Source organism: Tenrec ecaudatus, chromosome 2 (assembly GCF_050624435.1).
Source record: "Tenrec ecaudatus isolate mTenEca1 chromosome 2, mTenEca1.hap1, whole genome shotgun sequence".
NCBI classification, from domain to species: Eukaryota; Metazoa; Chordata; class Mammalia; order Afrosoricida; family Tenrecidae; genus Tenrec; species Tenrec ecaudatus.
This window is the reverse complement of record NC_134531.1, coordinates 165,014,301-165,032,416: the sequence shown is the minus strand read 5'-3', so window position 1 is coordinate 165,032,416 and position 18,116 is coordinate 165,014,301. Positions and strand designations below refer to the sequence as shown.

Here is an 18,116-nt window from a genome sequence, read left to right as displayed (position 1 = left end):
ATACTTTCTTTTATGAAATTGGAACTCTATGATGCTCACTCTCCCGACACAACTGCTGAAGCCAAAGTGGGTAAACAAGCAAATGTGGTGAAGAAAGCTGATGGTGCCCAGCTATCAAAAGAGATAGTGACTGGGGTCTTAAAGGCTTGAAGATAAACAAGCAGCCATCTAGCTCAGAAGCAACAAAGCCCACATGGAAGAACACACCAGCCTGTGTGATCCAGTGGTCCTGAAGGGATCAGTTGTCAGGCATCAAAGAACAAAAAATCATATCATTGACTGCACACCTCCATGATAGGATTGCTGAAGACAAATGGGTGCATAAGCAAATGTGGTGAAGATAGCTGATGGTGTCCAGCTATCAAGAGATAGTGTCTGGGGTCTTAAAGGCTTGAAGGTGAACAAGCGGCCATCTAGCTCAGAAGCAAAAAAGCCCACATGGAAGATGCACACCAGCCAGTGCGATCACGAGGTGCCAAAGGGACCAGGTATAAGGCATCATACAAAAAAAAAGATATATATATGTATATGTGTGTATATATGTATATGTGTGTGTGTGTACACCATATTGAAAGGAAGGGGGAAGTGCAGAGTGGAGACCCAAGGCCCAAGTGTCGGCCACTGGAGATCCCCTCATAAAGGGGTTTAGGAGAGTAAATGGGTCAGTCAGGGTGCGAGGTAGTACCGATGAACACAGCTTTCCCCCAGATCCTGGATGCTTCCTCCCCCCAACTACCATGATCCGAATTCTACCTTGCAGGACTGGATAGGAAAGAGGTAGTACACTGGTGCATATGGGGGCTGGAGGCACAGGGAATCTAGGGTAGATGATACCTTCAGGACCAAGGGTGTGAAGGGCGATGCTGGGAGAGTGGAGGGTGAGTGGGTTGGAAAGGGGGAACTGATTACAAGGATCCACATGTGACCTCCTCCCTGGGAGATGGACGGCAGAGAAGGGGGGGAAGGGAGACTCCGGATAGGGCAAGATATGACAAAATAACAATGTATAAATTACCAAGGGCACATGAGGGAGGGGGGAGTAGGGAGGGAGGGGGAAAAAAAGGAGGACCTGACGCAAAGGGCTTAAGTGGAGAGCAAATGCTTTGAGAGTGATTAGGGCAAAGAAGTACAGATGCGCTTTATAAAATTGATGTATGTATATGTGTGGATTGTGATAAGAGTTGTATGAGCCCCTAATAAAATGTAAAAAAAGAAAAGAGAAAAAAAAAGAAAATGATTAGGGCAAAGAATGTACAGATGTGCTTTATACAATTGATGTATGTATATGTATGGATTGTGATAAGAGTTGTATGAGCCCCTAATAAAATGTTTTTTTTAAAAAAATGGGAGCAAAGACTGACGTTATCAAGGATTTCTTCTAGGAACTACAATCAGTGTCTGTGGAAGCAGCAGTCAAGAGCTCAAAGGACGTGTTGTACTGGGTAAGTCTGCTTCACGGGTCCAAAGAAGTCACCTGGAGGACTAAGACACACCATTTGCCTGTGAAAGCTGGACAAGTAATGAAGGAAGACCAATGGTTTGGGTGGGGGGCTGGGTACAGTATACTTATTGATGGTACATGACAAGGTCGGGCTCTCTAAGCCCTTCCCCTTCCTCCAGGGGGGCTGGATGGAGTATTCTCAGTGTGGGGGGGTCGAGTTGAGAGGCCTCTCTTCCTCTAGTACTGTTGCTGGGGCTGCTGGTCCGGGGGGCTCTGACTCCTTGGAGGCCGTGTGGACCATGAGGTCCCCCACCCTGTTGCTGTAGCCAAATTCGTTGTCAGACCAGGAAATGAGCTCAACAAAGTCGTCGTGGAAGGCAATGCCAGCCCAGCGTCAGAGGTGCGAGAGAGGTAGTCAATGTTGAAGGGAAGACCAGTATTTTAATGGTGCAAAAGAGATCCCCCCCAACCTTGAATATAATTGAAGAAGAACATTTATTGAGTCTTAAAGGGGCAAAAACAAAGACACAGGAAGGCCATCAGCACAAGGTCGAAATGGCACCCAAAGACTCACAGGTGAGAAGCTAGATAAATAGGGCATAGAACAAAAGAAACTGTCCTCACCGCATGGCTGGTGGCAGGTCAGTACATCACAGTTCCAGGTTAGACTACACACAGAAGCAGGCATGGGAACATGATTGAGTACACTGTTACAAGATTGGCCCAGGGTCTTCAAATCAACAAAGTCAGGGTGAGATTAACAGGACATGACACCTTACTATGTGACACACACACACACACACACACACACACACACACACACACACACTACTGTCCCCAATACGGTGATTTCCATCAAGGAAACAGCCAGGTAAGCCCCTAAAGTAGACTGTCCCTGCATGGGCTGGCTGGAGGGAATGGAGGGAATCTACTTTTCAGGGCATGGTTCCCAGGGCAAGGTTACCTACCAAAAGACCACACTCACTGCCATCTAATCATGACGACTCACAGCGACCCCATAGAACAGAGTCGAGCTGACGATGGGTTTCTGAGGCTTACCTCCTTATGGGAGTAGAAAGCCTCCTCTTTCTCCTGTGGACTGGCGGGTGGCTTTGAGCTGCTGACCTTGTGATCAGCAGCCCAACGGGCAGCACTGGCCACCAGGGATACATCCTTGGTCAATGATCAGACAGAATTCAACCTATTTGGGGGACCCTGCAAATGGATTTTGGGTTGCCATTGTCATCCATAACCTTTTGCGAATTGAATTGGTGTGCTCAGAATTTAAACTCTGCTACACCAGAGAAGAATGCTTCCCTTTGCATTGTGAGGAACACTGAAAGTACCGTGGACTGCCAGACGAGCGTACGGTGCTGACAGAGGAGTGCAGCCTTGGCGATGAGGATGGCGAGAGAGACTTCCCCGCACACGCTCTGGGCGTTATTAGCCTCTAGAAAAGGACGGGATGCTTAGTAGAGTAGAGTCAATGAAAAAGAGCCAAGCCCCTCAAGATGGGCTGACATAGTGGCTCCAACAAGGCGCTCCAACACAATTGTGAGGACAGCACGGGACCAGGCATAGTGCCGTTGTCACACAGTTGCTATGAGCCAGAACCGATTTGATAGCACCCCGCCCACTTGTAGTTATTCCTGTTATAACAGTGAGGAGACCAAGACAGAGGTCTCAGTTATCTCATCAGTGATTGACATGATAATAGTTAACTACCTCATAAGCATCTTTTTTGTCTTCAACCTCCAGGTGAAGGGTCTCATTGGTTTCTTCCAAAAGTGATAAACAAACAAAAACAAAAACTCACTGCCATAAAGGTAACTCTGACTCACATGGGATGTATCAGACAGAGCAGAACTGCCCCTGTTGTTTTCTGAGACTGTAGCTCCTTACAGGAGCAGAAAGCCTTGTCTTTCCCCAGCGAGCAGCTGGTGATTTCGAACTGCTGATCTTGTGGTTAGCAGCCCACCACAAACATAACCACCAGGCACAGGCTTCTTGAGAAGGGCAAATGAGCTCTTGCAAGTGAAGTACTTGACGGTTCAAGGGATTGCCAGTTCTCCCCAAAAATAATTCTGTGAATTGTAAACCTTACATTAGACAATTTAAAACTTTTTCTCAGTGTTACTCATGAATGTTTACCTTTCAAAAGAGTTGTAATTAGTCATCACCTTTCTGAGGCTCTGGTTTCCCTGTCTGTGAAAAGAGGAGCCATCTCCAGAGTCATTCCCAACCTTAATTCTAAGTGTGATCTCCTCACTGACAGCTTGATAACAGAAAACCCAAACCCGTAGGCTTCCACATGACCCCTTCAAGGAAACCCCTGCTGTGTTAAGCACTATCAAAGTGTTCTGGAGGGTGAGGGCTCTGCCTTCTGCACCCCCACACCTAACATAGTGTCCTGCTTCCCTCAAATCCCTCAATACATATTTGGTGATTGAATATGATGTTTTAAAATATTAACATTATGAATTAATAATGGCAAAGCTTCCTGAATACCTATAACATGTTCAGGGCTCAAATGGTTCATAAATGAGTTAGCAAGCAAATACTAAATGATTGTAATCAAATTAATTTAAAACATTATTCCAAATGGGATACTTAATTCAGAGGTGTATTAAATCAGATATGCATATACTCCCTCTCCTGGCCAACTATTGGAATAACACAGAATTAAAACATGAAGCAGCCTTAAATTAAAAATGAAAGTACAAATCATTTCAAAATCTGCTAAACTTTTTATGCGAGAAAGCCTGTGAGGAGTCATTAAATAAAATAAAAACCAATCAATGTAGACTGAGGGAATGAAAGGGGTGGCATGCCATGACACCAAAAGAACTGAGTGGTGCCTGACCACAACTGCCGAACAGTGATGAAAAGTCCACAGGAAAATCTTGATTAAAGGTGGGGAAACAAACAGAATTTCAAATTGCCACGGTTTCCAGACTTTCTGGAAGCACAGAGGGTGGGTAAACCTCTGACACTAGTGCCTGAGTATAACGTCTAAGTATATACCCAAAATCCCTCCCCCACCCATCGCCACTGCAGTCTCCTGAATCCCAAATAACAGTTCAGCGGAGCTGGCAGAGCTGGCCTGCTTTGAGCACTCCGTTCTTTTCAGAGCAGCCTATGTGCAATCACAGTGCCAGCAGCAGCAATACGAAGGTTAGAGAAGACGCTCCCTGGGGCCCTGAGTGCAGTGCTAACACAGGAGGAACTCCTCAGAACCAACGGTAAGAATGGTTAGACAACCCAAGGAATGTAACCAGCGACACTGAATGGCACTGTAGCAATGGTTACATTGGTGTCTTTTTCTGTGGATATTCTCAATAACAACTGTACAATTTAAAAGATTCGTTTAAAAGATAGCATGTTATTGCTAGGATTCATTTCCTTCTGCAAAATTGATACTGTCTGCTAAGCATTGGACTGCTAACCCCGAAGTCAGTGGTTCAATCCCAGCAGCCACTCTGTGGGAGAAAGATGAGGCTGACTGCTCCTCTAAAGATCTGGAATCCCAAACAGGTGACTATGAGGCAGAAATGACTAGATGGCAGTGAGTTTGGTTTGGAAAACATGTCACAAGAGTCCTGGTGGTGATTAAATGCTCAGCTTGGAAACGGGAAGGTTGACACTTCAAATCCAACAGATGCCTGATGGCAGTAGTCTTTTTAGCTCTAGTTTACAGAGTGCTGTTAGCATTCTGGAGAATAAATTGAAATGGCTAAAAAAAAACAAAATAAAGAGAAACTTACAGATAGCCTAAAAGGCATCCAATATCAGCTTCTATCATTTTGAATTCAATTACCATACTATACGTAAGAAGCTTTTCATGTAGTGGGGAGTCCATTAAACCGCTGTGGCTTTCCCCTGCCTCTGCAGCTAGGGCGGGTGGGTTCAGAGTTGGACTGCTGATTGCACACAGGACTGGCCATACAGAACCACCAGCCCCTCCGCAGGAGACCGATGAGGCGGCCTGCTTCCGCACAGCTGCACAGCCTCTGCAACCCTCGAGCAGGTCCACAGAAGGTCGCTGAGTCAGAACCAGCCCTATGGCAGTCGTTTGGTCCATCTGTCCATTTGGGGAAGGAAGTGAAGGGTGAACCAACTCTCTAGAGTGCCCACACTAACGGCGGGGTACACTGGCGCAGCACCAACCTTTCTTTACTCGCATTCTGATATTTTCTACCTGCCACATGTGAAGAGGATTGTTTCACTATCTCCTGCTATATTGCCCACAGCCATCAATGCAGGGAGTGGACTGTCAGAACTGTTCAGACGGCCACATCAGATGGCCTCTGGCTTCCCCAGTGCCCAGAGGTCGGAATCAGACCTCCTTCCTCACCCTTTGGCACACCAACCATTCATTCTTCCCATGACAGGCTTCTTTTCTGCTGGGTTCAACAGTTTGTTGCAATGCCCACCGAGAACTCACACCGTCAAGAGGCACAATCAAGGGGCTTAACTAGGGAAGTTAGCAGGTGACCACGAGAGGATGCACACTGGTACAGATAAGAGCTGGAAACACAGGGAATCCAGCACAGGTAAATCCCCCAGGATCACTAAAGAGAGTAGCGATAACAGGAGGAGAAGGGGAAGGTGGGGGAGGAAGGGGGAACCAATCACAATGATCTACATATAACCCCCTCCCTGGGGGATAGACAACAGAAAAGTGGGTGAAGGGACATGGGACAGTGTAAGACATGAAAAAATAATAATTTATAAATGATCAAGGGTTCGTCGGGAGGGGAAAAAAGGAGGAGCTAAGACCAAGGGCTCAAGTAGAATAGAAATGTTTTGAGAATGAGGGCAACAAATGTAAAATGTGCTTGACACAATGGATGGATGGATGGATGGATGGATGGATGGATGGATGGATGGATGGATGGATGGATGGGTAGATGGATGGATGGGTGGATGGATGGATGGATGGATAGATGGGTGGATTTTGATAAGCGTTGTACAAGCCCCCAATACAATGATTTTTTTTTTAAAGAAACTGATTAGGATACAATCATTGGTGCACACCAACCCCTGACCTCTGCTAGCCACGAGGTCCTATAGCCTTGACCTCCGCCAGCCAGGTAGCCAGTCAGGTTGGCGCTATTCCTCTCTTTTGCTGCATGGTCTCCTTGCCTCTGGAGTTAATGTCTGGCTCCTTTGCTCTGTCCCATGGTCTGTGTGTCACAGGCTTTGGGGCCTCTGGTCTCACCGCCTGGCACTTCAGACAGCGATCTCAGAACATGCTCTGCTGGTGGTTCTTCTGATGGCCCTAGGACCTCTGGGGTGTCCCTGCTTCCAAGATGGCTCATTTTTATGTGAAGGTATGGTCTTTGTCTTCCTGCAAACCATACTCCCAAGGTTCACATCCTCTACAAAGGTAGAACTCGATTCCACCTTAACCCGATCCAGTAACATAGCAGAGAACCGCCTCTAAACTGGGATTGGAGCCACAGTATAGAGGGCAGAGTGGCTACAAAGTCCTTGTTAATTGACTACGTCGCACAGACAGAAACCGAAATTTAGTACTACGAGTTAGCCCAAAGGAGACACATCTGAACCCTTCTAAAGTCACAGCTAGGAAGAGACAATAACCTCCTACTTATTATTCCAAGATCATTCTGCAAGTCAGTACAAGGTACACTCAAGCCCCCAAGGAAGACGATACTGGCCTCAGGCTCAATCTTGAGAGTCCCAAGCTATGACACTCATCAAGGCGGAAAAAAAAAATTCTCTATTCCCAATTTATTTCTGGTAACATTTTAAGTTAAGCCCACATCTGGATCTGCACTTGAGACTGAACAAAAGAACATTTCCCTCTTGCCTCAATTAAATTCTACTATAAAGGGATTAAAGTGGTACAGATATTCTCATAACTCAATACAATTTTACTTTGTGAAAGTCAAGGACAATCAAAGGTGGAAATGGGAGTTTAGCAAACAAAGGAAATGAAATGGTGGCCACTCTGGACTTTGTGCTGACACGAGAGGCTGTCTCTCTGACTCTGCACTACGACCACTGGGGTCAGATCATGCTCCATGAAGCGGCTGTCCTGCGAGTTGGGGGGTGTTTAGCAGTACCTCTGGCCTGTAGCACTTTGTCTCCTCCTAACTGTGGCATCTAAAATACTCCAGCCAATGACAAATGTCCACTGGGGGAAAAGACCACTCCCTGAGGAGAAGCACTACTAGCAAAAGTCACAGTAAAAAACAGCTTGTGTTTCTCCACACAAGGGGCATGAGCTCTGTTCCAACAGGTGCCTGTTAGCATGCCACACATTAACAAACCAGGTCTTTACAACACAGGAGCCAGGAATGTCAAGACCAATGCCTAAAGTAAACACACTTATGAAAAAGCTTCAAGTGGGACTAAGGCTGCCTGGCATTCCTAGCATACTCACCTACTCCATCTACCACCCACCACCACCCCAGGTCCTCCAGACAAATTTCCTTTCTGCTCCATGCTGCCCAAACTCCGCCTTCTCACTCTCTGCTGATAACCTCATTTTGCTGCAAACTAGAATCACCAAGAGCTTCCACCCCTAATCCATCGGTGTCCCTGCCTCTGTGCCCTGCGTCCCTACTACTTCCTTCCCTCCTCTCTAGGTGGCGGGAACTGCCTATGCCACTACCTGAGGTGGATTCATCCCTGGTCCCCAAGACTCCATGGCTTCCCACCTGCTCGAGGAACTGCTCCAGCAATGCTTTCTTCCTTCTCTCCCTCTTGAAGTGGTTCCCCTCTCCTGCGTGTCCCCACAGCAAACCATCGTGAGCTGCTACCTCCCAGCGTCAAGCCGCAAACCCGCTCCTAGGCCACAGATGCAGCTCATCCTCTCCAGCAACTTCTCTTTCTTCTTTCGCTTGACAGCACAGCTCCTTGGACGGGTTGCGATGCTGTGACTTACTCAATATGGCCCTTTCTGTCACAGTCCTAGTCATTCCCAAACTTAACTGGGTCAAAATAACTACATAGCCCCACGGTCATCCAGTCCATTCTGACTCGTAGTGACCCTACTCAGAGACTACAAATCCTTATGGACACAGGCAGCCTCAGCTTTCTCCCGAGCAGCAGCTGGTGGGTTTGAAGTGCTGACCCTCTGTGACTAGCAGTCAACACCTAATTCTCAGTGCCATCCAAACCAAACAAGCGAGACCCACTGGCACCAAGTTCAAGGAAACTAATGGACCACAGGAACCATAACCTCCTCTAGCCTGAGACCAGAGAATTAGAGGGTGTCCCGCTACTGCCATGGACCATTCAGACCAAGCACACAATAGAAAATTGCAATCAGAATGAGAGGAAGATGTAAAAACTCAAATTTACAGAAGGGATCAGACTTACCTGTCTGAAAGTGAATAGTAGAACTCAAGATTATGACCCTTAGACACCTTCCAACCAAGAAGCGAACCCACTCCTGGGGGCCACCGTTCAGCGCTGTAAGCTCCAAGTGTTTAGCTCCGTATCCCAGTGCAGATTCCCACACTGATGAGGACTCATAAGCAAAGCTATGAATGCAATATGCATTTTTCTGGGAGGATGTTTTGTAGTTTTTCTCATGGCCTCAAAGGACAGAAGGGTCTCGGGGAGGAGACGAGCCAGTCAGGGTGTGATGTAGCAATGATGAATCATACAACTTTCCTCAAGTTTCTAAATGCTTCCTTCCCCCCACCCCCTACCCCCAATATCATGATCACAATTCTACATTGCAAGTCTGGCTAGACCAGAGGATGTACACTGATAGAGATAGGAACCGGAAACACAGGGAATCCAGGGCAGATGATCCCTCAGGACCAGTGGTGAGAGTGGCAATAATGGGAGGGTAGAGGGAGGATAGGTTGGAAAGGGGGGACCGATTACAAGGATCTACATGTGTCCCTAGGGGACAGACAACAGACAAGTGGGTGAAGGCAGACGTCGGACAGGGCAAGATAAGACAAAATAATATTTTACAAATTATCAAGGGTTTATGAGGGAGGGGAGTGGGGAGGGAAGGGGGGGAAATGAGGACCTGATGCCAGGGGCTTAAGTGGAGAGCAAACGTTTTGAGGATGAGGGCAATGAGTGTACAAATGTGCTTTACACAATTGATGTATGTATGGATTGTGATGAGTTGTATGAGCCCCTAATAAAATGATTAATAAAAAAAAGAACTAAAGCAATACAACTTTTAAAAGGAAAAAAAAGGAGTTAATGACTCTAAGACAAGAACTACATTTTTGTTTTGTTTTGTTTCAGATGAGTAAACGGAGTCTCTGAAAAGCTAAGCAAATTGCTCAAGACCTAATGAAATTCAGCTCTAGATTCGGCTCCTGTTGGACTCAGTGACCCTCGTGGACACAGAACAAATACTGCCCAGTCCCACACCGTCGTCACAGGGTCCTCATAGCTAAGCCCACTGTGACAGCCACTGTCAAACCATCTCACTGAGGAGCGTCCTCGTTTCCAAGGAGCCCCTACTTCACCAGACACCACGTCCTCTAGTCCAGCATTTATTCAACTATATCAAACAACAAATCATCATGTTTCCGCTAACCGAATTCATCTTACCAACCTGGATTCCCTTGTGCATTGTAACCTAAGAACAAATCAGTCATTAGCACTTTCAAACTTTAACACTAGCCTTTCTACTTGTAAACCACCACCACATGCTCTCTTAGTCTAAGCTTAAGCTTGAAAACGCTCTCTTCTAAAGCCACTCCCCGGACAAGCCCCCTCACCCCACCCCCGGGCCCGTCACTACTATTCCACAGGGTACTTAAAACCAGAAAAGGTTTGCTCTGATCCTCTATCTGCCACGCATTAACTGTGGAATCTTAAATCCACCACAAAACTTCTTAAACGGATCCACCAGTAGAGTAAAAGGCCTGGAATCCAAAAGCTGAAAATCATTTTCTCCTACTAACTACAGCCTGAGAACACTTACTCGGGCGTCAGCACCCTTCCTCCCCCACATCACTGTCTAGACGAGGACTGTGCCCTACGGCTGCCATAGGCCCCTCCTCCACACCGACTGCTTCACCTGGGTCCCATTTCTGCCTGGCCTCTCTACACAATTACGTGTCCAGCCACTGAATTAGATGTTCTCTTAGGATTTCCTGCTCGATCAGTTTCTTTAGAAGAACCTGACCAAAAGGGGAGGGCATCAGAACATGTCAAGTTCTCCTAGAAGAACCTGACCAAAAGGGCAGGGCATCAGAACATGTCAAGTTCTCCTGGGCTCCAGGCTTTCTGGAGTTCTGGAGCGCAGATGGACCCTGAAACTATTAGGCTGAGGAAATCTCTTTATGTTAATCACTTTATTGGGGGCTCGTACAACTCTTATCACAAGCCACAGATCGACTGAATCAGGCATGTTTGTACATATGTTGCCTTCATTCTTTTCTAGACATTTACTATTGAGCCCTCCTTTTCTTTTCTCCCCACCCTCCCCCCACCCTCATAACCCCGATTGTACATTGCTATTATTTTCATCTCTCACATCGACCGCTGTCTCCCTGCCCCCGTGTTTTGTTGTTCTTCCCCCTGTAGAGGGGTGCATGGTTATATGTTGATCATTGCCATCGGTTCCCCCTTTCTCCCTTCCTCTCCCCCTCGTCCCCCTACCCTTCTGGTATCATTATTCCCACTCCTGTTCCTGGACTCTGTGTGTCATGAGTTCCCATCTCTTATCTATTCCTGTGTACGTGTTCTGGTCTAGTCTGAATTGAGAAGCAGCACTGGGGCCATGACAGTGGGGGGTGAGGAAGCCTCAGGGAACCATGGGAATATAGTGTTTCATCAATGTTTTACTGCACCCCGGTGACTCATCCCTTCCCTGTGGCCCCTCTGTGGGGAGATTGGTCCACTCTCTACAAATGGGCTTTGGATCTCTGCTCCAGCCCCACTCATTCTCAACAATATGTCTGTGTTTGTTAGTGTCTGCTGAGGCCTATTGCCTGATCCCTATGCGTCCTCATGATCACACCGGCAGTGTGCTTCTTCCATGTGGACTTGTTGCTTCACTGCTGAATGGCAGCTTGTGAAACTTCAAGCCTTTAAGACCCCAGACACGATATCTTTTACGAATCGGACACTATCCACCTTCTTCACCACATTTGCTTATGCACCCATTTTGTCTTCAGCCATTGTGTCGGAAGGGTGTACATCACAGACTGCCAATTGGTTAGAACAAAGTGTTTTTGTATTGAGGAGGGTATGAGCAGAGGCCTGAAGTTCATCTCCTACCTCAGTGTATTGCTGTATAAATATATGTACATGGGCCAATATCATGGACTGGAGACCTGGGGTGTTGGAGTCAATAACAAGGAGGAGACAGGATGGGGTGGGGTCGGAGCAGCAGCACACTAGCTAAGAGGAGGTACCAAGAGGTGGAAATAAGGAGAAAGTGACAGTGGGGCAGGAGGAAGGTAAAAGGAAACAGAGAAAGGACCTAGGAAGCAAAGCAATGGATAGAGGTATAAACATAGCGGTGTACACATGTAAATAGTCTGAGTAAATCTTTAAACCTAACCAAAAATATCCCCTGAAGTCATTAAAACCAAACAATAGTTTAACTAGTAAAGAATGTCGACCCTGAGTACTACGCATGAAAGAAACTGACAATGTAACCCAAAAGAATAGATAGGAACCTTAGAGGGCAGTGAGTTTATGTTAAATAAGAAACAACTCAGAAAAGAAGATGAGATGAATGTGGTAGAGCATACAGAGGACAGTGTCATAAAAGCTTCATGGATATCGTCAAACACCTTACAGAAATGAGTTATGAGGTTGGGGAATCAAGACCATGGTCTCGAGCACCAAGGTCAACTGGCATGAAATAATTCATGAAGACAATGTGCTACATCCGACTTCGGTGGGTAGTGACTGTGGTCTTAAAAGTTCATGAGAGGTCATCTAAGGTCTAACCATTGGTCTCTCTCCATCTGGAGAAAAGAAGTTTTTAAAAAATCCAAGACATGTGCAAACAATTAGTCCTATGGATTAATGGACTACGCACACATCAGTCTCCATGACCCTGAGCCCAGAATAAATCAATGGTGCCTGGCTACCACTAACCAACTGCTCTGAAAGGTTGATGTTTGAAGGTCCTGGCAAGAGTGGAATAAAAATTTAGAAAAAAAAAATCCCAAATCATAAAAAAGGCCAAACTTACTGGCTGGATAGACATTAGTGGAACCCCTGACTATAACCCTCAGTGACCTTTCAGGTCTGGAATTGAATTCACCCCCATGGCTCAATTTTCAGCCAAACAATATAAAAGTCTCTAAGGAAAACAACAATAGAGAGGTATACACACCTTAAAATAACCAACCACTTGTGAGTTAAAAAAAACCACAAAATAAAGCAGCACCTATCCACAGACAAAGTTCAGATGGATGAGCTGTCTCAGTAAGAGGGGAGAGAAATCCTAGGACAATCGGAAGTAGTGTACGTGTGAGGCGCCAGAGACTGCTGAATGGAGACTTCGGCACAGACCAAAGGAGCCAGGAAGAGACCAAAGGCACCAGAGGCTGAAGCCAAGGAGACCACGAGGCAGAACAGAGGAGCAGCCCTGGCTGCCTGGCCCATGGAAACAGAGGCCAGGGCACCACTTGGCTGAGAGGCTGAGGCCTGGAGAGAGACTTGGCGTCTGGTTGAAGGAAGGAGTTGCTTTGGACTACTGACGGTATCCTTCCTGTTTGCTGCTCCTGGCTTCTGGCAACCCGAGTACTGTCTGTGAGTTTTGTGTGGCCATCGCAAGAGACTATAAAACTGCGAGGAGACACAGAGAGCAGGAAAAGCAGAGCGTGAGCAGGAAACACACAGAAGTTAGAAAAGGAGGAAAAGGAGGGTGAGCGGTTCGACGTAAAGAATGCAATCACTGAAGCGTGTATGTGAGAACGGCTGAAAATTGGTGCATACTTTGCTGTGTATTTTCTCAACAATAAACTAATATTTTCAAGGTTTCACATGATTATTCCATGCATTATCTCTATTTCTCACACTCAACTTTCATATGGACTTGTCTTCTCCATGAGGAAGTCCAGAATGAGGATTCATGAAACCACACAACTTAAGAACTGGAGGGAGTCTTAGAAATTATCGAGCAGATCCGACACTCTTGTGTATGTGAGGTGGATGAAAAGACTGAAGTCAAACTGCTCCAATGACTTGCCCAGAGTATCCAAGGACGTCAGTGCCAAGCCCAACCCAAGCCAATTCATTCCTGGCAAGTCAATTCCGACAGAGTAAACTGCCCCATGGCGTCTCTAAGGCTGTAAGACTGTCACATTATGTTATTCACCTGCAGAGCAGCTGGTGTGTCCAAGCCACGGACCTTTCAGTTGGCAGCTGAGCACTTTAACCACTGGACCACCAGCGCACCTCAAAAGTCAGGGCAGGGCAACTTCAATCGACAAACAGTAACCCTGTGCATTGTGTGCAAGACCCTGGGTCGGGGTGGCAAAGAGAAGCAAGGACGGTCCCTCCCTCTCCACGGTGCCAGTGAAGGAGACAGAGACTTATCCAGAAGGCCAGGATCCCAGACATACACACTAAGAGGAGGAGAAATTACGATGTTTTAGTCGGATCTCAGGACGTCCAAAACGGGGACATGGGAGCAGGGTTTAAACGATGAGGAGGAGTGCGGTTGTAGACAGGACGAGAGGCACAGCTTGGAAATGCCAAGCGAGCAAACGCAAGCTTACCAATACAAAGTGTGAGAGGTCAGAAACTTATGGAAAATGAAATTAAACGAGATGTGGCGGACCATAAACCTAACCCTAACACCAACCCTACCACCAACCCTACCCAAAACCCTAACCCATCCCCATCACTAAACCTAAACCTAACCCGAAGTCTAACCCTAGCCCTAACACTAAACCTAACAAAAAAGAGACGAGGGGACCTTACTACCAAGAAACAAGAGCCAGCTGTAAACTTCATCCTTTGGACCTGGGATCCCTGTACTGAGAACTCCTAGATCCACAGGAAGATTGACACAGACACATAGCAATCTCCAAGGAATGCCAGCCTACGGCAGAAGACAAGGATAAGAAAGTCAGAGCTTAGTGAGGGAAACTTGGCATCCATTCCTTCTACCTGACACAAGAGATAAGGTCTCACCTTCCTACAAGAGGTGTGCCCACCAGCCAATCAGACCTCGTGCTTGGCTGGGAGCATGAGTGGACATCGTATTAGAGTCAAGACCAGGAGGATGAGGGAGACAAGGTGCTAGAAACCTGGTCCACAATGGCAAGGGGCTCAGAGACATGGACTTTAAGATGGCCATCACAAAGAAAGAGCAACAGTCAAAACTAAAAGGGCTTTTCCCCACAGGTTTTCTGAAACCCCTTCATAAATCAGCATGTCAAAGGGTGGGGAGGGGGGCAGAGTAAACTTTTTAAAGAGCTGGAAAATCCTAAGGGCCAGTGCTGTTTTTTTCCTTCCTTAGTCCTCCTCTTCATCCCACTGAGAACACAAGGCAGAGCCAAATAAAATGAAAACTCGTTAGCAATTTATGCTGACAGAAGCTAAAAATTAATGTGAAATTATTTTACATCATGTGCTCATCCACTATAATAAGTCCTTGCATATTCATTAGCTCATTAAATCTCAAAAATATATATTTTTAAGAAACACATCTACTTTTATTACTGATATCTCTTTTTTTGCATTCGATCAAAATTTATTTTCATTTTTCTTCCCCTTTCCTTTATTTTTTTTAATTAATAAATCTTTTTATTGGGGCTCATACAACCCGTATCACAATCCGTACATACATCAATTGAGCAAAGCACCCTTATACATTCGTTGCACTCATCATTCTCAAAATTCACCTTCCACTTGGGTTCCTGGAATCAGCTCGGTTTCCCTTTTTTCCCCCCTCCCCCTGGATATTTCTTTTTAAAATCATTTTACTGGGGGCTCGTACAACTCTATCACAATCCATACATACATCCATTGTATCAAGCACATTTGTACATTTGTTTCCCTCATCACTCTCAACATTTGCTTTCTACTTGAGCCCTTGGAATCAGCTCATTTTTCCCCTCTCCACCCTGTCCCCCGTCCCTCAGAAACCCTTGATAATTTATATATTTTTTTCATGTCTTGGACTGTTCAGTGGTCTCCCTTTACCCACTTTTCTGTTGTCCATTCCCCAGGGAGGGGGTTATATGTAGATCATTGTGATCGGTTCCCCCTTTCTACCCACCTTTTTTTATCTGTACCAGTGTAGATCCTCTGGTCTAGCTAGATTTGTAAGGTAGAATTGGGACCATGATAGTGGGGGGAGGAAACATTAAAGAACTAGAGGAAAGTTGCATGTTGCCACACTGCCCCCTGACTGGCTCATCTCCTCCCCGCAACCCTTCTGTAAGGGGAAGTCCAGTTGCCCACAGATGGGCCTTGGGTCTCCATCAAAAAACAGATTCTATGACCCAAATCAAACTTACTGACATCTAGTCACTTTTTGACTCATGGCGACCTGAGGCTTTCTGAAGCTGTAAATCTTTATGGCAGCAGAAAGCCTCTTCGTTCTTCCACAGAACTGCTAGTAGGTTGCAACTGCTGACCCCGTAACTAGCTGCCCAACGCAAACCCCATTACACCAGGGGCCCCTCAAATCCTATGAGGCAGGCACTAATAAAATGTAGACAAAGTAACTTTCTCCAGTGAATTCACAACACTCGCTCCACCGCCTATGAACTAAAGTAAGCAGATGCTGCCGAATGCACTGATCAGAAAGCAGATGATCTCCGAGAAAAAACTGTAAGGCAGAAAAGAAAGCATTTTTTAAAAGGGGGGGGGGGAACTTGCCTATGGTGTGTATAACCCCTAGCTTGTTCCCTTCCTGTCTTGCATATGCCTACTGTACAACCCCTCCCTGTTACACATGTGGTTAGAGAGGCTTAAATGGCCAGGTGTATGTAAGCCTTGGTTGGAAACAGATCCTCTCTGTGTGCAGATGTGGCTGCTGAGATCACGGCTGTCCCAGAGGATGTAATCCATACTGAAACCTGTGGTCTTTGATCTTCATCAGTTAATATTTCAAGTCCTCTTCAGTTTTGGCAAGTAAGTTTGTGTTTTCTGCATATTGAATAAAGTGCTTGGAACTCATACTGCAAAAACTAACCCTTCACTATTGGATGCAGCTATGACGCTGCCAATCAAGGTGTCCCTGTTAGTTACACCCAAGGATGGACACATGGCCACTCAGATCGCAGATGCTTTCTCTCTTTGTAATTGGAATCTCATGAGCAATGCAAATAAATAAATAAAAAGTTAAAAGGCAAAAAAAATGGGAAGAGAAAGAATTCTTACCAATCCTAAACTCAATTACATCTCCCAATCTTAAAGAAATGATGTTCATAGTAGGTTAAGCATAGGTGTACGGTGGGTTTAATCTTAAAAGAATGCTTTTTAAAAAAAATGCTTTGGCCCTCAACCCAAACCATGTTTTGAATAGTTTAAAGCTTCCATGTCCCATGAGTGCGTAACCCTGGACGGCTCGGTAGGCCTAGAATTTAATGCCTAGTGCATACGAGCTCAATAATCGACTGACGGGCTGGAATGGAGGCCGTGGCCACATCTGTAACCCCAAAGGAGACACTTACCCCAAGGCCAAGTTTCCCCGGCTACTGAGGCTCTGCATCCACAAAGCACCTGCAACACCAACACAAGCCGCACGTTCAGACTCCCATCTCAACTCCCCCGCCCCGCACTGAGCCATTAAGAAAACCTTACCCAGCTGCCCCAACACCGCCATCTTTCCCAGCCTCCACCGAAGCCTCCGAAGGCGCACGCTGGCACCACAGGACGCATGCGCGCGTCTCCGGGCGCCTCCGCTTCCGGAAGTTCCGCTTCCCAAACACCCGCTGTTGTCATGGAGACCACGGAAGTGCGCGGGCACCTGAAGTGTGATTGGATGAGCCGAGCTGGAAAATGATTTCATAAAGGCGCAAACCAGTGGGTTTCCAAAAATCCCCGGAACCCAGGAAAACTGCGAAACCGCTCCACAAGTGACAGAACCAGGGAAACAGTCCATGGACAAGTCACAACAAGTCTTTGGGGCCAGTAAAATATAGAAACAACTATCCCTCCGGCCCAGACGGAGGAGCCCTGGTGGTTGAGGGGGTTCCGTGGTGGGAGAACTGTAACGTCAGATCCATTTCCCGGTGTCCAAGAAGACGCGGTGCTGCAGTGGGTTGAGCAGTGGGTTGCTACAGGCAGGATCGGCCGTTCAAACCCAGCAACCTCTCCCCAGCTTTCTACTTCCCTGAAGATGCATAGCCTTGTAAACCTACCGGGGTACTGTGGGCAGAATCGACACAACGGCAGTGAGCTTTTAATATGGCTCGCACTTGTAAAGGTTATTAGATTGTAGGATTACTAGGTGTGGAAGCTCTTTAAAAGAGCAAGCAGTTCGAGGGAGGGGGATGGGGGAAAAAAAAGGGAAACCGAGCTGATTCCAGGAACCCAAGTGGAAGGTGAATTATGAGAGTGACGAGTGCAACGAATGTATAAGGGTGCTTTGCTCATTTTGATGTATGCACAGATTGTGATAAGAGCCTTATGAGCCCCAATAAAAAGATTTTAAAAAAAAGAAAGAAAATGATTAGGGCAAAGAATGTACGGATGTGCTTATACAATTGATGTATGTATATGTATATGTATGGATTGTGAT

General features: G+C 46.4%; 1 protein-coding gene across 1 annotated transcript in view; it reads right to left on the bottom strand.

The window, feature by feature from the left end:
* The window catches only part of MRPL22 (mitochondrial ribosomal protein L22), a 35,484-nt gene extending 18,222 nt beyond the window's left edge, over window positions 1–17,262 (bottom strand). The window contains exons 1-2 of the mRNA XM_075541880.1: window positions 17,177–17,262; window positions 17,047–17,095 (exon numbers count right to left, since the gene is read on the bottom strand). Of these exons, the coding sequence (XP_075397995.1) occupies window positions 17,047–17,095; window positions 17,177–17,198 (71 nt within the window). The 5' untranslated portion in view covers window positions 17,199–17,262. The remainder of the gene's footprint in view (window positions 1–17,046; window positions 17,096–17,176) is intronic.
* Window positions 17,263–18,116: the final 854 nt, after the last annotated feature.